Source organism: Schistocerca serialis, chromosome 2 (assembly GCF_023864345.2).
Source record: "Schistocerca serialis cubense isolate TAMUIC-IGC-003099 chromosome 2, iqSchSeri2.2, whole genome shotgun sequence".
NCBI classification, from domain to species: Eukaryota; Metazoa; Arthropoda; class Insecta; order Orthoptera; family Acrididae; genus Schistocerca; species Schistocerca serialis.
This window is the reverse complement of record NC_064639.1, coordinates 119141437-119164003: the sequence shown is the minus strand read 5'-3', so window position 1 is coordinate 119164003 and position 22567 is coordinate 119141437. Positions and strand designations below refer to the sequence as shown.

At 42.7% G+C, this 22567-nt stretch overlaps 1 protein-coding gene across 1 annotated transcript in view; it reads right to left on the bottom strand.

Moving 5' to 3' along the window:
* LOC126455764 (uncharacterized) overlaps positions 1–22567 on the bottom strand; it is a 204200-nt gene that overhangs the window by 67305 nt on the left and 114328 nt on the right. The window contains exon 5 of the mRNA XM_050091528.1: positions 1681–1958. Within this exon, the coding sequence (XP_049947485.1) occupies positions 1681–1958 (278 nt within the window). The remainder of the gene's footprint in view (positions 1–1680; positions 1959–22567) is intronic.

Here is a 22567-nt window from a genome sequence, read left to right as displayed (position 1 = left end):
TTTTCGCTTGATCACAACAGTTACTGTGGACACTAGCAAGTGGTCAAGTTAAAATTGGTGTTAATGTGTACACTGGCAGGTGGTCACTTTAAAACGGTTGTTACTGTGAACACTTGCAAGAGATCACATTTAAACAGGTATTAGTGTCGACATTAGGAGGTGGTCACATTGACGTGTGGATTACTGTGGACGTTAACAGGTGGTGACGTTGAAATGGTAGCTACTATGGACAGTAACGGTGGTCATGTTAGAACGATAGTTACTGTTGATATTTGCACATGGTCACATTAAAACGGTAGTTACTGTGGACACTAGCAGGTGGTCCCGTTAAAACAGGTATTACTGTGGTCACGTTAATACATATATTACTGTGGACACTTGCAGGTGGTCACATTGAAATGGTAGTTACTGTAGACACTAACAGGTGGTCCCATTAAAACAGGTGTTACTGTGGTCACATTAATGCAGGTATTGCTGTGGACACTATCAGGTGGTCACATTAAAATGGTAGTTACTGTAGACACTAGCAGGTGGTCCCGTTAAAACAGGTATTACTGTGGTCACGTTAATACATATATTACTGTGGACACTTGCAGGTGGTCACATTGAAATCGTAGTTACTGTAGACACTAACAGGTGGTCCCATTAAAACAGGTGTTACTGTGGTCCCGTTAATACAGGTATTACTGTGGAGACTTGTAGGTGGTCACATTAAATCGGTAGTTACTGTGGACGCTAGCAGGTGGTCCCATTAAAACAGGTGTTACTGTGGTCACGTTAATGCAGGTATTACTGTGGACACTTGTAGGTGGTCACATTAAATCGGTAGTTACTGTGGACGCTAGCAGGTGGTCCCATTAAAACAGCTGTTACTGTGGTCACATTAATGCAGGTATTGCTGTGGACACTATCAGGTGATCGCATTAAAATGGTAGTTACTGTAGACACTAGCAGGTGGTCCTATTGAAACAGGTGTTACTGTGGTCACGTTAATACAGGTGTTGCTGTGGACACTATCAGGTGGTCGCATTAAAATGGTAGTTACTGTAGACACTAGCAGGTGGTCCTATTGAAACAGGTGTTACTGTGGTCACATTAATGCAGGTATTGCTGTGGACACTATCAGGTGGTCACATTAAAATGGTAGTTACTGTAGACACTAGCAGGTGGTCCCATTAAAACAGGTGTTACTGTGGTCACGTTAATACAGGTATTGCTGTGGAGACTAGCAGGTGGTCACATTAAAATGGTAGGTACTGTGGACGCTAGCAGGTGGTCCCATTAAAACAGCTGTTACTGTGGTCACATAAATGCAGGTATTGCTGTGGATACTAGCAGGTGGTCACATTAAAATGGTAGTTACTGTAGACACTAGCAGGTGGTCCCATTAAAACAGGTGTTACTGTGGTCACGTTAATACAGGTATTGCTGTGGAGACTAGCAGGTGGTCACATTAAAATGGTAGGTACTGTGGACGCTAGCAGGTGGTCCCATTAAAACAGCTGTTACTGTGGTCACATTATTGCAGGTATTACTCTGGACACAAGCAGGTTGTCACGTTAAGATAAGTGTTATTATAGACCCGAGAGCTGCGTCACGTTAAAATTGCGGTCGCAGTAGACACTTTGAGGTGGCCGTAAGAACACGCCTGCAGGGAGCGGAGTGGTGGGGCTACCGTACCGGCGAGCGTGCTGGCCCAGAGGCTGTCTACGGCGGCGGCGCTGCCCATGTCGGAGTACGCCTTGAGGCTCTCCAGCTTCTCGCGGTCCCGCGGCGCGACGGCCGCGGTGCCGGCGGACAGCACGGGCGCCAGCCCCGCCTCCGCCGCCGCCGCCAGCAGGTCTCGCAGGCTGACTGTCTGCGGCTGCGAGGCGGCGCACAGCGCGGCCACCACCGTGCCCGCCGACACGGCGCCGCGCGTGTCGTTCACCACGCCGCGCTCCCGGCACCCCGTCGTGCTGCAACACCGGACACGCCGGACACGCCTCACAGCTGCTGTGATCCATTCAGGGTGTTTTGGACAACGTGGTTGTGGAGAGAAGCAGAGATTAGTATGATTAATCAATAATTACAAAAGTCTTAATCGCATTTATTATTATTATTATACCGCCAGCCGGTTTCAACCCGACGTAGGGGTCATCTTCTGGGGGTTTACACCATTGGTCGACTGCTGGTGATGTCACTTCTGTCAACATAACGGCAGGAAACTATGTAGACAGGAGTGACACCACCAGCAGTCGACCAATGGTGTAAACGCCCAGAAGATGACCCCTACGTCGGGTTGAAACCGGTTGGCGGTATAATAATAATAATAAATGCGATTAAGACTGTTTTCGAATTATGTTACTTATAATCCGCCTTGAATGCAAATTTTTTTTATTCATATGGCCGGTTTCGGTTCATTCAGAACCATCTTCAGATCTGATATTTCAGTTACATGCATGTGAAAGTTGCTGGATTTTGACGGGTTACTCCTGTAATTGTAATATCAGATCTGAAGATGGTTCTGAATGAACTGAAACATGTGAAAGTTGCTGGATTTGGACGGGTTAATCCTGTAACTGAAATATCAGATCTGAAGATGGTTCTGAGTGAACCGAAACCGGCCGTAAGAATAAAAAAGTTTTGCAATCAAGACGGATTATAAGTAACATTATACAATGACTGATTGCTGCTATCCCATCAGAAATTACGTCTGTTTTTGAATTATTGATCATTCAAGATGTGCGTTGAGGCTTATAACACTGTTAACAGCGTCACCAAACGGCGTAACCTGTCGCCCGGTTACCGGCTCCAGATGTGGATTCCCTTTCTAATAGCTTCCGAGAGCAACAAATACTTGATTTTCAGTACTTCATCGGTGTGCTACCTACGAACGACGTTCAATACTGATACGCCCTGCTAAACCCGCAGGACAGGACAGGTAGTTGGAGTTGTGGAAAGGGGACGAAAATGAGCGGCTGTCAGTTACACTCGAACTCATGTAACTTTATTTATTTGACCAAACATTAAAGTACAAATTCTTGAACTTAGTTATCGGCTGAATACGCCACATTATCTTATGCCTTAAGGGAACAACCACTATAATTTAAAAAAAAAAGACTAAAAGCCATTAACTCAAAATTCAGACACCAATGAGAATATTTAGAAGGCAGAAGGCCTCACATTAAATAAGTTCTATAATTTGGCTGAAGGCCCAAAAATCTAACACGTGAAAAGCAACAACCTTAATTTAAAGACGGCTGAAGGCCCCATGATTTAAGACTCAAGGTAAAATTAAATAAACAAACACAAGGTAGAAGACGATATCTTAAATTAAACTGAAGGCCCCAAACATTCTCACACTTGACAAGCAAGGAACTTTAATTTTAAAACGGCTGAAGGTTCATGCCTTAAAACACAACTAAAATAATTTTTAGTAGGCAGAAGGCCCAAGCCTTTATCTTTAAACAATATATTAATAAGACTGAAGGGCCAAATAATCGAACACTTGACAAGCAAGGAACTTTCATTTTAAAATGGCTGAAGACCCATAACTTAACAACACCACTAAAAACAATTCAACTTTAATTCAAAACCATTGGCTATGAGCCATAGAAATACACACGATAGAAAATAAGAAAAGGCAGTGCAGCTAACGGCGCTCAGAAGTTTCGAGGGTCGGTCAGCACTTGAAATACTAACGATCACTTACAAGGAGACAGCACGACCGTGGGGTCGGGGATTTGTCCACAATTTTGTGTGGTGAAAGAGGACCCCTAACACCTCACGTGGTTGAAATATTAGGACGCACTACGCGGAAAATCCCGAGAAAAATCGATCCAAAGTTTCTTAGGTGCCTTATGGCCATAAAATTTTAGTCCATTGTCGTGGCTCCGTCTGGCGTACATGGTTAGCGCTCGGACCATTACGCCAGATGTCTCGGGTTCGATTCCTCCGCCGGCACTTTTTTTTTTCTTCTGTTGTTTGCAAAATTGCACCGCAATGTTACAGGAGAATCGTGAAATTCACCATCAATTATCGTCACCAATATTCCGAGACATGATTTAATATGCCTGGATTGCCTCAAAATTGTCAGAAACTCGAAACATTTTCGTAAATGTTAATGGGGAATGTTTTTGTACAGATTTATTGCAAACGCCCTGTGATTGCAAAAAAATCCGCTTTTATATGTTGCGCAAGATGTCGCAAAAATTATTGCTTTGTTTGTTTTTACGATAATTACCACTGCGGTTCTTGTTTATAATTATTATATGTATAAAAATTGAATATTTCCCAATCGACTTTGTTATTCTGATTAAACAGCCAATGTTTCTGCTCATATACTTTACAATGAAAAATGGAAAAACCACCGCCATGAATTGTGTTGTTGGACGAAAAGAAAATAATTTTTATTCAATAATATAACTAATTAGTTAAAGATAATGTAGGTTTGCGAAACTTTCTGAATAATTGGTGGAATAACCAAAGAAAATCAAACAGAAGAAAAAAAAGTGCCAGAGGAGGAATCGAACACGAGACCTCTGGCGTACTTACAACGCACCTAAGAAACTTTGGATCGATTTTTCACGGGATTTTCCGGGTAGTGCGTCCTAATACACTCCTGGAAATGGAAGAAAGAACACATTGACACCGGTGTGTCAGACCCACCATACTTGCTCCGGACACTGCGAGAGGGCTGTACAAGCAATGATCACACGCACGGCACAGCGGACACACCAGGAACCACGGTGTTGGCCGTCGAATGGCGCTAGCTGCGCAGCATTTGTGCACCGCCGCCGTCAGTGTCAGCCAGTTTGCCGTGGCATACGGAGCTCCATCGCAGTCTTTAACACTGGTAGCATGCCGCGACAGCGTGGACGTGAACCGTATGTGCAGTTGACGGACTTTGAGCGAGGGCGTATAGTGGGCATCGGGAGGCCGGGTGGACGTACCGCCTAATTGCTCAACACGTGGGGCGTGAGGTCTCCACAGTACATCGATGTTGTCGCCAGTGGTCGGCGGAAGGTGCACGTGCCCGTCGACTTGGGACCGGACCGCAGCGACGCACGGATGCACGCCAAGACCGTAGGATCCTACGCAGTGCCGTAGGGGACCGCACCGCCACTTCCCAGCAAATTAGGGACACTGTTGCTCCTGGGGTATCGGCGAGGACCATTCGCAACCGTCTCCATGAAGCTGGGCTACGGTCCCGCACACCGTTAGGCCGTCTTCCGCTCACGCCCCAACATCGTGCAGCCCGCCTCCAGTGGTGTCGCGACAGGCGTGAATGGAGGGACGAATGGAGACGTGTCGTCTTCAGCGATGAGAGTCGCTTCTGCCTTGGTGCCAATGATGGTCGTATGCGTGTTTGGCGCCGTGCAGGTGAGCGCCACAATCAGGACTGCATACTACCGAGGCACACAGGGCCAACACCCGGCATCATGGTGTGGGGAGCGATCTCCTACACTGGCCGTACACCACTGGTGATCGTCGAGTGGACACTGAATAGTGCACGGTACATCCAAACCGTCATCGAACCCATCGTTCTACCATTCCTAGACCGGCAAGGGAACTTGCTGTTCCAACAGGACAATGCACGTCCGCATGTATCCCGTGCCACCCAACGTGCTCTAGAAGGTGTAAGTCAACTACCCTGGCCAGCAAGATCTCCGGATCTGTCCCCCATTGAGCATGTTTGGGACTGGATGAAGCGTCGTCTCACGCGGTCTGCACGTCCAGCACGAACGCTGGTCCAACTAGGCGCCAGGTGGAAATGGCATGGCAAGCCGTTCCACAGGACTACATCCAGCATCTCTACGATCGTCTCCATGGGAGAATAGCAGCGTGCATTGCTGCGAAAGGTGGATATACACTGTACTAGTGCCGACATTGTGCATGCTCTGTTGCCTGTGTCTATGTGCCTGTGGTTCTGTCAGTGTGATCATGTGATGTATCTGACCCCAGGAATGTGTCAATAAAGTTTCCCCTTCCTGGGACAATGAATTCACGGTGTTCTTATTTCAATTTCCAGGAGTGTATTTTAACCACATGAGGTGTTAGGGGTCCTCTTTCGCCACACAAAATTCCGGACAAATCCCCTGAAGTGTTGGCAGAAGGCCCGCAGCCCGTGGTCGTGCGGTAGCGTTCTCGCTTCCCGCGCCCGGGTTCCGGGTTCGATTCCCGGCGGGGTCAGGGATTTTCTCTGCCTCGTGATGGCTGGGTGTTGTGTGACGTCCTTAGGTTAGTTATGTTTAAGTAGTTCTAAGTTCTAGGGGAGTGATGACCATAGATGTTAAGTCCCATAGTGCTCAGAGCCATTTTTTTTTTTTGTTGGCAGAAGAGCCAACACCGTGTTGCTAGAGGAGGCCGAAATGCACGTTTTTAAGCTCACGCAGGCTGGCGTGAGGTCTGGAACAGTTATAGGAGCTGAGTCTAATAAAAAAGGTACGTATCTGGTAGAATACTTAACTTTAATCCGTAATTGGTGTACATCGCTCTTGATTGTACATGCTTCACAAGATAAATATCAAATGCTATGGCGCCTTGCTAGGTCGTTGCAAATGACGTAGCTGAAGGCTATGCTAACTATCGTCTCGGCAAATGAGAGCGTAGATGTCAGTGTAGCATCGCTAACAAAGTCGGCTGTACAACTGGGGCGAGTGCTAGGAAATCTCTCTAGACCAGCCGTGTGGCGGCGCTCGGTCTGCAATCACTGACAGTGGCGACACGTGGCTCCGGCGTATACTAATGCACCGCGGCCGATTTAAAGGCTACCACCTAGCAAGTGTGGTGTCTGGCGGTGACACCACATCTCCGACCCCGCGGTCGTGCCGTCTCTTTGTTAGATGAGACAGGCTGTCGTCCCGACCATTCTCGATCCGACGACAACCCAACCAACAGACAGTCAACGAACCCACCGACAAGGTAACTTGCGCTCCACTCGACCAGCACACAACCAGGAGTTCAATCCAAAACGTAAAATGTAACCAGGAGAAAGGATGATCTTCACTACGCAGGGTTAAATCTGTCTTTGGCACAGAAAGGGGTAAATTATGCTGCCACAAAAGTCTTTGGTCACCTACCAAACAGCATCAAAAGCCTGACAGATTGAAGAATAAAATTGATGAGCTTCTGCTTTGTTTAGAAGATATAGAAACTGAGAATGTAATAGATGTACTATGCCTGTCTGAGCATCACATTGTCACAGATATGCAAAAGGTTAGCATCAATGGGTACAAATTAGCTGCACATGTAAGTAGAGATAATAGGATGAGAGGAGGAGTTGCCATATATGTCAAAAGCTTCCACAGTGTAAAAAATTTAGAAACTAAAAAATTTTGTGTAGAGCAACATATGGAAGCATGTGCCACTGAACTAAAACTAAATGATGGCACTTTCATAATTGTAACAGTGTATATGTCCCCCTCAGGGAATTTCCAGCTATTTCTAGAAAACTTGGATGCTTTGTTGTGCTATCTGTCAGACAGGGGGAAGCAAATTATCATTTGTGGGGAGTTCAATGTTGATTCCCTGAATGAGTGTAATAGGAAGAATGACCTTGTAGTATTACTCAGTTCTTTCAATTTGAGCTCCGTCATTGATTTTCCTACTCGGATAACAAAGAACAGCAGGACATTGATAGATAACTTTTTTATAGACCACGATAAGTTTAAGGACATAAATGCTTATCCTGTTGAGAATGGTCTTTCAGATCATGGTGCACAGCTAGTTGCAGTACATGACGTATCTCCATGCAGTATATCAAATCAGAATTTCAAAGCAGTGCATTCAATTAACAATATAAATATTGCAAACTTTAGGGAAAGCCTACAGCAGCTAGACTGGGATGAAGTGTATAAGGAACCCGATGCAAACTTGAAATATAACTTATTTCACGATACATTTTTAAGGGTATTTGAAAATTGTTTTCCCAAGAAAATAGTTAAACATAATTCCAAGAAAACATATAAAAAACCTTGGCTAACTAAAGGAATAGAAATATCTTGCAACCGTAAAAGAGAGCTGTATCTAACAGCAAGAGGGAGTACCGACCCCGAAATTGTTCAATATTATAAAAACTATTGTGCGGTACTAAGAAAAGTTATTAAGAAGTCCAGAAGCATGTGTATCATGTCTGAGATCAGTAACTCTGATAATAAAATTAAAACAATTTGGAAGGGAAACAGGGCAACCAAGAGCACAGGAAGACTTTAGTGCCATAAAACTGAATGACAAGTGTACTAAAAAACAATCAGAAATTGAAAAATTTTCAATAATCATTTTTTAAATGTTGTGGAGAAAATAGGATCTAGATCTTCACTAGAAGAGGCAAGGCTACTAATAGAAGAGGCCATACCTGTGCAGTTTGAAACAACTGTAATTTCACCAACCTTTCCCTCTGAAATCAGTAAAATAATAAACTCACTGAAAAGTAAAAGCTCTTACGGAATTGATGGCATTTCCAGCAAGGTACTTAAAGCTTGTTCCCCACAGATAAGTAGGATTCTCAGCCACGTATGTAATAGCTCTATGGAGCAGGGTGTTTTTCCCGATAGACTGAAATATGCCTTTGTAAAACCATTGCATAAAAAGGGGGATACGTCGGATGTCAACAACTACCGCCCAATCTCTCTTCTGACAGCTCTATGAAACATTTTTGAGAAAGTAATGTATTCAAGAGTAGCCTCCCATATTTGTAAAAATAAAGTACTAACAAAATGTCAGTTTGGTTGTCAGAAAGGCTTTTCAACGGAAAATGATATACACGCTTTCACTGATCAAATATTAAATGCTCTGAATAACCGGATATCACCCATTGGTATTTTTTGTGATCTCTCAAAGGCCTTTGATTGTGTAAATCATGGAATTCTTTTAGATAAGCTACATCATTATGGTTTGAGGGGGGCAGTGCAAAAATGGTTCATTTCATACTTAACTGGAAGAATGCAGAAAGTTGAAATAAGTGGTTCATGTAATGTTAAAACAACAGCTGATTCCTCAAACTGGGGGGCTATCAAGTACGGGGTCCCACAAGGTTCTGTCTTTACTGTTCTTGATATACATTAATGACTTACCATTCCACATTGATGAAGATGCAAAGTTAGTTCTTTTTGCTGATAATACAAGTATAGTAATAACATCCAAAAACCAAGAACTAAGTGATGTAATTGTAAATGATGTTTTTTACAAAATTATTAAGTGGTTCTCAGCAAACGGACTCTCTTTAAATTTTGATAAAACACAGTATACACGTTCCGTACAGTAAATGTAACAACTCCAGTAATAAATATAGACTTTGAACAGAAGTCTGTAGCTAAAGTAGAATTTTCAAAATTTTTAGGTGTGTCCATTGATGAGAGGTTAAACTGGAAACAACACGTTGATGGTCTGCTGAAACGTCTGAGTTCAGTTACGTATGCTATTAGGGTTATTGCAAATTTTGGTGATAAGAATCTCAGTAAATTAGCTTACTATACCTACTTTCATTCACTGCTTTCGTATGGCATCATATTCTGGGGTAATTCATCGTTGAGTAGAAAAGTATTCATTGCTCAAAAACGTGTAATCAGAATAATTGCTGGAGCCCACCCACAGTCATCCTGTAGACATCTATTTAAGGATCTAGGGATCCTCACAGTAACCTCACAGTATATATATTCACTTATGAAATTTGTTGTTAATAATCCAACCCAGTTCAAAAGTAATAGCAGTGTGCATAGCTATAACACCAGGAGAAAGGATGATCTTCACTATGCAGGGTTAAATCTGACTTTGGCACAGAAAGGGGTAAATTATGCTGCCATAAAAGTCTTTGGTCACCCAGCAAACAGCGTCAAAAGCCTGACAGATAGCCAACCAACATTTAAAAATAAATTAAAAGAATTTCTAGATGACAACTCCTTCTACTCATTGGCTGAATTTTTAGATATAAATTAAGGAAAAAAAACAACTTAAACATTAGTGTCATGAAATATTTTGTGTAATGTAATATCTTGTACAGACATCTTTTATTAACCTGACACGTTCCAGATCATTACGAAGTGTCGTATTCATGATCTATGGAACAAGTATTAATTTAATCTAATCTAATCTAATCATGGACGCCCACAACCAAGCATACATTAAGCTATCAGACTACACACCGTGCTGGACAGCGACAACACGGTGAGGAAAGGACAGTGCCTGAATTTATGTTAACGGCCAGGGGAGGTAACCGGAACGTTAACGGCCACAAGGCAGAAAATTCCGCTGGTCTAGTTCAATTGCAAATATGAATATACAGCTAGACTCCACCAGGCGGTGGCTGAACCTTCGCCAACTCGAACACACACGTTGTTGTTCACGGGAATGTCCCATTAGCCAACAACGAGAACCAAACGGGACAATGTGAACAGTCTTGACTTGCTGGTAAATTAAACCCAAACTCAACTTTCGTGCCCAGGCTCAGTGAGCCACGAACCTCGTAGCAACGAGAACAACCTCCACACACTCCGACACTGTGTAGAGACCGCCAGCGGGCCCGGCCAAACCACGCCACGCGGACATTTCCTCGCTGCTCCACGCCAACCGACCGACTGCTCGCACACAGCACAGCCGGAAACTATAAGCACCAGACCGAAGATAGTACAAGGTGAGAATATCGATACACACCGCTGCTGCCTCTCATAGAGAGAGAGAACAACAGCATAATCGCAATAACCGAGGAAAATCAAACACAGAATAGATGCCAAGGTTTAAACCAACGCATAATATAAGCCCAACACAGCTCAAATATGTTACGCAACACATTTTTTCTAGGCCTATCTCGGTTGAAAAAAGGCCTAATTTGTTGTGGGACATCGCGGAATTCCCGCTTCAGCCCATATAGTTTCACGAAATTCCGAAAGATAGAGGCGTTATGCGTAGCCTTCAAAATGGCGCCTGTAACGGAGCTGTGTTCCAAGCAGAGGGCTGTCATTTAGTTTCTTTTGGCGGCAAAACAGAGCATCGCAGATACTCTCAGGCGCTTGCAGAGTGTCTATGGAGAGCAGGCAGTGAACAAAAGCACGATGAGTCGTTGGGCGAGGAGTCTACCGCATGCCGGCCGTCCGCACACAGCTGTGACTCCTGCAATGTCGAACGTGCGGAAACTCTCATTCGAGGTTTTATACGTATCACAGCCAAATACCCTGATGCATTAGTGGACGTCTCTGTTGGTAGTGCTGACACACTGCTCCATACTTAAAGATGTGTGCCCGGATCTCGAGTTCCATTTGTTTGGCCCAATGGAGGATGCACTCGGCGGGAAGCAGCAAGTGGATGATGGGGAGGTTGTTGATGCAACAAGACGATGGCTCCGACGTCGACCAGTAGAGTGCTCCCATAGGGCAAGAGACATATGGACTTTCCCAGAAAGGCGGCGTAAAGCCGTCGCATTATACAGCAATTATGTTGAAAAACAGAGTTTTATAGCCAAAGAGTCGGGAATAGTATGTTGTATTGGAATCTTAAATGAAGCCAACCTCATTATAGGAAAGTCCGCCCTGGTAGCTGAGTGGTCAGCGTGACAGACTGTCAATCCTAAGGGCCCGGGTTCGATTCCCGGCTGGGTCGGAAATTTTCTCCGCTCAGGGACTGGGTGTTGTGTTGTCCTAATCATCAACATTTCATCCCCATCGACGCGCAGGTCGCCGAAGTGGCGTCAAATCGAAAGACCTGCACCAGGCGAACGGTCTACCCGACGGGAGGCCCTAGCCACACGACATTTCCATTTCCATTATAGAAAAAAATGTGTTGCATTACTTACTGAGTGCCCCTCGCAATATGTTCCAAAACGCCTCACATAAAAACGTAATTTTTCTTCGGCTCATACTTTTGGGTATAGTGGTGACAGTAAGGTAGGGTCAAGTGTTTTGAACAGGACAAGGACAATTTGTATACTCAACATAAGGATTGTCTTACTGTAACTAATCTACAGTACAGGGTCAAAGTTTGGCTATTTCACACGTCCTCCAGCTTAGGCAAATGGACCAAACCGCTTCCTTCCTTTTGCATTATATGTGCTCCATATAAGACACTTATGGAGTCACTATTTAGTTTGTTGGAGTTTCCTGAGAAGACTTGAAAAACTTGGTTTTTGGGCACCAAAACCGAGCCGCGGATTCTAAGACGGCTATGCACAGAAAATGGCTGAAATTTTTGCAATATATTCCTAAGATCCCTATCTCAAACAACGTTGAAAACTTTGTAAGAGGTCCATGACTAAGGAATTGGTTGCTAGCGCACTCGAGCAGATGTAACTTCGATGGATTGCTCACGCGCTGCCTGCGATATGTAAGCTACAATAGAATCGCAGACCAGAGAGCAGTGTCGGCAGCAGTAGTAGTAGCAGCTCGGGGTCGGGCGGTTGGGTCGGACGTGGAGAGCGATGGCCGTGCATCAACGATGTAGTATGAGGTAAAAGCAGCCGTGCGCAGGTGTAATTAGTAACAACTGATTTTATACTATTGTTATATCAAGTCCCATGTAAATGTTTTTAAAAATCTTTTAATAAAAATCTTTCTTATAAAGATAACTTTTGACAATTACTCGTCTGAATTTAAAGGATTTTACTAATTTCTCCTATCCATGGTCATCCCTATTATCGCAAACAAAAATCAATTGTTTCTTTTTATGCATAACAAATCTAGTGGCCAGCATTACACTGGGCTCTGCCAGAAAAATTCCTTATAGGAGCAGGTGTATACTCGTTATCCGGCGACTTCATTGAGGTAAGATTATTCAATTTATTCAGAATTAATTTTCCGGGCCATGACAAAGCATTGGTGACGTCCAGATTTACCAGTTTAGGTTCACAGTCAGTTAATTATTAAAAGGTCATATGTGAGCCAAAATTTTTATTGAGAGATTGAAACGTCCCCTTTGAAAAATTATACAAGACTGTGCTTAAACTGACACACAATATTTTTTAGCGCAACGCAATCTGACTTTCAATAATCCCTACAAAAGAATGGCCCTGACTAACATTAACCTATACCTTTCACAAATCACTTACCTCACAAAAATCTTCGTTACTCGAACTACTGCAAATTTCTGAATTTTATTCCAGTGATAAATATTAAAAGAAGAAAAAAATTGACATCCATTTAGGGTAATTCCTGAGATCTTTAAAAGCGTTTAGAGAAAGCACAAAGAATAAGACGTATTGCATTGCTGTAGCTTCAGTAAAAATGTGCTTTCTATTAACTGAGTGGAAACACTCTAAGTATAGAGATTTCTGTTTTTTTTTTTTTTTAAATTTAATAACGGAACTTTTTAATCATTTTTTTCTAATTATTTCACATTCCATCGCGAATGTGTGACATGTTCGGCGTAATACGAAGCGCCTGCACGTCGTCCTGGAACGTTACAGCAGAGAAGGCTGTGAGACGACGCCAGCCAATAGAACGCTGACTAGGACGACACGACGACTGGAACGGCATCTACACGAAGAGAATATAAGCGCCGCTCTGCACTAGAAGACGATCCGTCAGCCACAACGCTTTAGCCGTGACTTGTGAACTGTGTTATTTGCTAGTATGGAAATTGTATATACCAAAGGACATTGATTATTTGCATGTCGCCATTGCTTGCGACATTTTGTAAAGACGCAAAGTATTGTCAATTTAACTTTCTGTAATAAACTACATTAATAAGATTTGCTTGTTGTCTAGCTATCCGAGAAAACAGCTTCCTAGGCGCCCTACATTAGACGAGTGGGCAGGATACGACAACAGATATATAAAAAATATCTTATTTTATATTGTCGTGCTAAACAAAACTGTTTATTTGCATAATCTGTGTATTGCAGGTTCGAATCCTGCCTCGGGCATGGATGTGTGTGATGTCCTTAGGTTAGTTAGGTTTAAGTAGTTGTACGTCTAGGTGACTGATGACCTCAGATGTTAAGACCCATAGTACTCAGAGCCGTTTCAACCATTTGTGTATTGCATGTGAGGAAAAACTCACCAGTAGTTAATTAAATTTTAGAAAATTTGCCATGAGAGTAGACGAAAACTTACAAACATGGTCAAAACTTTTCTGTAAACTATGCACTTGTTGTGCTATACGAAATGGAAATTTTCTGTTCAAAAAATGGTTCAAATTGCTCTGAGCACTATGGGACTTAACATCTATGGTCATCAGTCCCCTAGAACTTAGAACTACTTAAACCTAACTAACCTAAGGACGTCACACAACACCCAGTCATCACGAGGCAGAGAAAATCGCTGACCCCGCCGGGAATCGAAACCGGGAACCCGGGCGCGGGAAGCGAGAACGCTACCGCACGACCACGAGCTGCGGACAACTTTCTGTTAATGACGTCTCGTACACACGGTTATCAGAAAAAGACTGAAAAGCTTGTAAGGTTGTTGCAGGGGAGGCTTTACTGAGAAATGATTGTTAAGAAAAAACAATTCGATACGTTGCGTCGTTCCCGAGTTACTTAACATTAAAGATAGCATATCCGGTCGTCGCGCGCTTAAATTCAAGCAACCTCCAGAGGCTTTGTCGCCAAACTTGTTCTTCGTTTGGTTTCCTAATACCAAATAAACGCAGCTTTTGCTCACTCAGTCTAAATTTATCACTTCCGAAAACGGCACATTTTAACCGGTAATGAGCATCTGAACAAGTGGTAACTCAGATACCTATACCTGTCTGTGCATTACCGCATACCTTGAAATTGCGTGGATAACGACCTGGTTGGCTAGCTTCAGTGCTAAATAACTCGGAAGCGACGCAACGTATAGAATTTTTTCTTAACAATCAATTCTCAGAACAACATCCACTGCAACACCCTTAAAAGCTTTTCCTGCTGTTGCTGACCAGCTGTACAATTCCTATAGTGATCAGCGTATGTTACAACAATTTTTCACTTGGATAAAATTATCATAATCGATATTTTTCTAGCCTTTAACTTAGTAAAATCCTTCAAAATAGAATCTGGATCTATTGAATTCAAGATATCGCTTTCAGTGATTAAAGCCGAGCCAGTCCACACAATACTTCTAGCGAAAGTGTTGACTTAAGGTAAGTACCGAGTTTTGGAAATCTCCTTTCACCAGTAGCTACATACATATAACTATTCAAGAGGATTCGGAAGCTTACAAAAGATGTTTTTATTTTACACCCAAACATCTACCGGTTTCGGTCTTCGACCACCTTCACGGATGAAGGGTTAAAATGGTTTAAGCCACCACATTGCATTAGTCATTACTTGCAATGCGTAGTGCATGCCATGAGCCGCGCGGGGTAGCCGCGCGGTCTGAGGCGCCTTGTCACGGTCCGTGCGGCTCCCCGCGTCGGAGGTTCGAGTCCTCCCTCTGGAATGGGTGTGTGTGTTGTCCTTAGGAGTAAGATTAAGTAATGTGTAGGCTTAGGGACCGATGACCTCAGCAGTTAGGTCCCATAAGACCTTACCACAAATGTCAAAATTTTTCTATGCCATGATTTTAAATATATGACAAAGGACTTTGCTTTTAAAGTCCTGTGTCATATACTTACATTCCTAGCATACACTACATATTTTCAGTAATGACTAACGCAATATGGTGGCTAAAACCGTTTTAACCCTTCATCCATGAAGCGAGTCGAAGACCGAACCCGGTAGACGTTTGGGTTTAAAATAAAAACGGCTGATAGTTCAGATATGCATTTTATACATTACTTAACGGTTGTCCAAAAATGCTTACAAATGCGTTGGGAAGTACGAGGGTGGTTTGAAAAGTTCTCGGAATCACCACGAGAGGTCAGCTCCAGCACAACGAGCTGTTCACGTGATATTCATTGGATTGTTGCCTGTAATCATGTGCCACGTCAGTGCTCTTGGAAGAGAGCTGTGGCGGCGGCGTGGGTCTGTTGTTGTTCCCGCGTAGTGATTTGCAAAGATGGAAAAAATCGAGATTCGAGCAGTGATTAAGTACTTCCTAAAGATAGGTATGAAAGCAAAGGACACTCATGCCGATTTCCAGAATACACTGGGGGACTCGGCTCCTTCATATTCAACTGTTGCCAAGTGGACAAATGAATTTAAATTTGGTCGGGAGGGCATAGATGACGATCCGTGCAGTAGTCCGCCAAGCTGTGTCACTATTGCAGAAATCATTGCAAAAGTGCACAAAATGGTCATGGAGGATCGCCGATTGAAAGTGCGTGAAACTGTTCACGGTTGCAAAATGTCATCTGAAAGGGTTTTGTTTTTTTTCTGGTCATCGGTCTACTGACTGGTTTGATGCGGCCCACCACGAATTCCTTTCCTGTGCTAACCTCCTCATCTCAGAGTAGCACTTGCAACCTACGTCCTCAATTATTTGCTTGACGTATTCCAGTCTCTGTCTTCCTCTATAGTTTTTGCCCTCTACAGCTCCCTCTAGTACCATGGAAGTCATTCCCTCATGTCTTAGCAGATGTCCTATCATCCTGTCCCTTCTCCTTATCAGTGTTTTCCACATATTCCTTTCCTCTCCGATTCTGCGTAGAACTTGCTCATTCCTTACCTTATCAGTCCACCTAATTTTCAGCATTCGTCTATAGCACCACATCTCAAATGCTTCGATTCTCTTCTGTTCCGGTTTTCCCACAGTCCATGTTTCACTGCCATACAATGCTGTACTCCAGACGTACATCCTCAGAAATTTCTTCCTCAAATTAAATCCGGTATTTGATATTAGTAGACGTCTATTGGCCAGAAATGCCTTTTTTGCCATAGCGAGTCTGCTTTTGATGTCCTCCTTGCTCCGTCCGTCATTGGTTATTTTACTGCCTAGGTAGCAGAATTCCTTAACTTCATTGACTTCGTGACCATCAATCCTGATGTTAAGTTTCTCGCTGTTCTCATTTCTACTACTTCTCATTACCTTCGTCTTTCTCCGATTTACTCTCAAACCATACTGTGCACTCATTAGACTGTTCATTCCGTTCAGCGGATCATTTAATTCTTCTTCACTTTCACTCAGGATAGCAATGTCATCAGCGAATCGTATCATTGATATCCTTTCACCTTGTATTTTAATTCCACTCCTGAACCTTTCTTTTATTTCCATCATTGCTTCCTCGATGTACGGATTGAAGAGTAGGGGCGAAAGGCTACAGCCTTGTCTTACACCCTTCTTAATACGAGCTCTTCGTTCTTGGTCGTCCACTCTTATTATTCCCTCTTGGTTGTTGTACATATTGTATATGACCCGTCTCTCTCTATAGCTTACCCCTACTTTTTTCAGAATCTCGAACAGCTTGCACCACTTTATATTGTCGAACGCTTTTTCCAGGTCGACAAATCCTATGAAAGTGTCTTGACTTTTCTTTAGCCTTGCTTCCATTATTAGCCGTAACGTCAGAATTGCCTCTCTCGTCCCTTTGCTTTTCCTAGAGCCAAACTGATCTTCACTAGCGCATTCTCAATTTTCTTTTCCATTCTTCTGTATATTATTCTTGTAAGCAGCTTCGATGCATGAGCTGTTAAGCTGATTGTGCGATAATTCTCGCACTTGTCAGCTCTTGCCGTCTTCGGAATTGTGTGGATGATGCTTTTCCGAAAGTCAGATGGTATATCGCCAGACTCAAATATTCTACACACCAACGTGAATAGTCGTTTTGTTGCCACTTCCCTCAATGATTTTAGAAATTCTGATGGAATGTTATCTATCCCTTCTGCCTTATTTGACCGTAAGTCCTCCAAAGGTCTTTTAAATTCCGATTCTAATACTGGATCCCCTATCTCTTCTAAATCGACTCCTGTTTCTTCTTCTATCACATCAGACAAATCTTCACCCTCATAGAGACTTTCAATGTATTCTTTCCACCTATCTGCTCTCTCCTCTGCATTTAACAGTGGAATTCCCGTTGCACTCTTAATGTTACCACCGTTGCTTTTAATGTCACTAAAGGTTGTTTTGACTTTCCTGTATGCTGAGTCTGTCCTTCCGACAATCATATCTTTTTCGATGTCTTCACATTTTTCCTGCAGCCATTTCGTCTTAGCTTCCCTGCACTTCCTATTTATTTCATTCCTCAGCGACTTGTATTTCTGTATTCCTGATTTTCCCGGAACATGTTTGTACTTCCTCCTTTCATCAATCAACTGAAGTATTTCTTCTGTTATCCATGGTTTCTTCGCAGCTACCTTCTTTGTACCTATGTTTTCCCTCCCAACTTCTGTGATGGCCCTTTTTAGAGATGTCCATTCCTCTTCAACTGTACTGCCTACTGCGCTATTCCTTATTGCTGTATCTATAGCGTTAGAGAACTTCAAACGTATCTCGTCATTCCTTAGTACTTCCGTATCCCACTTCTTTGCGTATTGATTCTTCCTGACTAATGTCTTGAACTTCAGCCTACTCATCACTACTATATTGTGATCTGAGTCTATATCTGCTCCTGGGTACGCCTTACAATCCAGTATCTGATTTTGGAATCTCTGTCTGACCATGATGTAATCTAATTGAAATCTTCCCGTATCTCCCGGCCTTTTCCAAGTATACCTCCTCCTCTTGTGATTCTTGAACAGGGTATTCGCTATTACTAGCTGAAACTTGTTACAGAACTCAATTAGTCTTTCTCCTCTTTCATTCCTTGTCCCAAGTCCATATTCTCCTGTAACCTTTTCTTCTACTCCTTCCCCTACAACTGCATTCCAGTCGCCCATGACTATTAGATTTTCGTCCGCCTTTACATACTGCATTACCCTTTCAATATCCTCATACACTTTCTCTATCTATTCATCTTCAGCTTGCGACGTCGGCATGTATACCTGAACTATCGTTGTCGGTGTTGGTCTGCTGTCGATTCTGATTAGAACCACCCGGTCACTGAACTGTTCACAGTAACACACCCTCTGCCCTACCTTCTTATTCATAACGAATCCTACACCTGTTTTACAATTTTCTGCTGCTGTTGATATTACCCGATACTCATCTGACCAGAAATCCTTGTCTTCCTTCCACTTCACTTCACTGACCCCTACTATATCTAGATTGAGCCTTTGCATTTCCCTTTTCAGATTTTTCTAGTTTCCCTACCACGTTCAAGCTTCTGACATTCCACGCTCCGACTCGTAGAACGTTATCCTTTCGTTGATTATTCAATCTTTTTCTCATGGTAACCTCCCCCTTGGCAGCCCCCTCCCGGAAATTCGAATGGGGAACTATTCCGGAATCTTTTGCCAATTGAGAGATCATCATGACACTTCTTCAATTACAGGCCACATGTCCTGTGGATACAAGTTACGTGTCTTTAATGCAGTGGTTTCCATTGCCTTCAGCATCCTCATGTCGTTGATCATTGTTGATTCTTCTGCCTTTAGGGGCAATTTCCCACCCCACCCCTAGGACAAGAGAGTGCCCTGAACCTCTATCCGCTCCTCCGTCCTCTTTGGCAAGGCCGTTGGCAGAATGAGGCTGACTTCTTATGCCGGAAGTCTTCGGCCGCCAATGCTGATTATTTATCAAAATTTAGGCAGTGGTGGGTATCGAACCCGGGACCGAAGACGTTTTGATTATGAATCAAAGACGCTACCCCTAGACCACGGGTACGATACTGAAAAGGTATATCACATTTTAACTGAAGAATTAGAAATGAAAAAATTATGTGCAAGATGGGTGTCGCGACTCTTGACGCTGGATCAAAAACATGTGCCTTTGCCATGGCAAAATTATATGAACTAAGATATGAACTCTTGCCTCACCCGCCTTATTCACCTGTTATGTCTCCGTCAGACTTCCATCTCTTCCCAAACTGAAAATTTTTCTTGGTGGACGAAGATTCACTTCAAACGAAGAATTAATAGCCGGAGTTGACAACTGTTTTGGAGGCCTGGAGGAAACTCATTTTCGAGATGGGGTCAAGGCACTGGAACGTCGTTGGACCAAGTGCATTAATCTACAAGGAGACTACATTGAAAAATAAAATAGTTTCAGAGATGTACGTACTTCTATTCCGTTCCTGGAACTTTTAAAAACTACCCTCATATGTTAGTAAACTTGCTTTTGAAATACAAGAAAATAAACTTTGTCAAGAATTTCCAGCAAAAAGAACGCGCCTTAAGATCAACAATTCATCGTGTGCTGAAAACTGAGCGCAGTTAAGTGGAGACTTAATCGCAGATACAGTTATGCCAACTAGGACAATTTTTGTACTGAAGCCAGAGGCAGCTCGTAATCACGCATCCGAAATTTTCTCACTCGAGGATCCATGTTTGCTGTAACAGTTTTGCTTATGTTATCATATACTTCTACCTGTGTCAGCTTTCACTATAAATTGTGATCGATCTTGTATACAAAACATACACTTTTAACACCTCATCGACTGGGCCTTAGATCGGTCCTTAGTCAGATTACTTTCATTGATCCATAATGTCACGACTCTCTCAAACGGAGTAGTTCAAATGGCTCTGAGCACTATGCGACTTAACTTCTGAGGTCATCAGTCGCCTAGAACTTAGAACTAATTAAACCTAACTAACCAAAGGACATCACACACATCCATGCCGGAGGCAGGATTCGAACCTGCGACCGTAGCGGTCGCTCGGTTCCAGACTGTAGTGCCTAGAACCGCACGGCCGCTCCGGCCGGCAAACGGAGTAGTAAACAGAGAGACGCGAGAAGAGAAATTGTGTAGTGTGAAGAGTTTGTTACTTCTTTATGCAGTGAATACTTTCCACAGCTGAAAGCTTAATCGTTTTGTCAGATACCTACTGTGACGCTTATCGCAAACCAGACAGATCGGCATGCGATAAATTCTCTCAAGATACACATGCAAGGAAATCATTATGTAGCGCATTCACCACTCTCCCCACTCGCAAAGGTTCCGTAAAATACGCAGGAAACTGAATAACGGCAATTAGGGTCCTCTTATCTTCAGATAACACTAAAAAACCAGGAAAGTTGTTGAATTATATGGCATTGTGTCTTACGTAACTGCCATCGGATGACATTCCGTAGAAAAACTGTTGTCTTACCACTAACCTAAAAATTACCAAGATAACAAACAATATATGGTTTGTTGTATTTAGTGAGTGCTGGCTACAAGCATAATTTGCTTTCATCAAGTAGAAAGTGATGAAAATTTTCTTACAGGCAAATCCACATTTTTTTTTCTAATTAATGTTTCTTTATTTTGCTGAATGAGGAAGGTGTATGTGTTGCAAACAGTACATAACCGGTCTCTCAGTCAGCTGATAATGTACTATGACGTAACAGCCTTTTTTTAACCACTTGCAAACAGTACATAACCGGTCTCTCAGTCAGCTGATAATGTACTATGACGTAACAGCCTTTTTTTAACCACTTGCAAACAGGACATAACCGGTCTCTCAGTCAGCTGATAATGTACTATGACGTAACAGCCTTTTTTTAACCACTTGCAAACAGGACATAACCGGTCTCTCAGTCAGCTGATAATGTACTATGACGTAACAGCCTTTTTTTAACCACTTTTTTTCATTCCACGAAAACAGTAACAAAAATGCTTAGCTTGAACTTACAGCATCCGACATTACGAGAACGCAGCCAGCGCCGAATCGATTATCTGTTGCTGAGGGGAATGTGACGCATTTACTAAATGTCTTCAACTGTTACCCATTGCCACACTATTGAACAGAGGCGTTATCTCTTACATATACGAACTAATCCACGTAACTTTTTACGTTTAAATAGTGTTGTAGACGCCTGGAAACAATCTTTGCCTCTTCATAGATGGGATTAGCGGACAGAAAAATATCAAATACTTTACTTATCAGTATTACCGTAAGAATGCACTAGAAGTGGCCAAGTTTTGGCCAAATTTTATACAACGTAATGTTTGTTAACTTTCTGAGCTGTTGACGAGTCAACAAACACATTGTAAGACGGCGAGTCCGATGTAGCACAATCAGTTATCGACAAAGATGGTGATGGAAATACGTCGTGGTCTTGTCAAAGGAATTAACCAGACATGGCTCTGAAGTCGTTCAGGTAAAAAATAAAACTAAATGTGGAAGGGTGGACGGAGATGTGGACCCCACTTCTTTCAAACCAAGTGACTGTAACAAACATAAAATCTAAGAAGAAATTAGCAAAATGCATTAAACAGAAAAAAAATGAAATGGTGCCTTAACCGCATAATAAACTCAAAGATTTATTGGACTATTTGAAACTGACGTCTGTTCTCGTCATTTATTTAGCTTACAACGAGAAATCGTATCCTAGATTAGAGAGGAAGAGAACCTAATAAATACTATAAAAACCTGATTTCGGCTTACTCTCAGAGGAGAAGATAAGCAATTCGAACGAAGAGATGTATAGCGTCATACGTCGTTCTGTAACACAGTATAAAAATAATGGCACGATGTCTGTGGAGTCATCGTATAGCACTTTGTGAAAACGCGCACCTTATCTTTTACCTAACGAAGAAACTATGCCGCTAATGGCAGGACGACAAGAATTTGCGAGATTGTAACATTTTTTTATAATAATTTTTGACATCATTACTGAACACAGTGATCGTGCTTGAAATTTTAATAAAAAGCAACCCAGATCGCAATAATTTTTTTTTATTTTTAATTCTGATTACCGTTGTCCGTCTGTAAGACCAT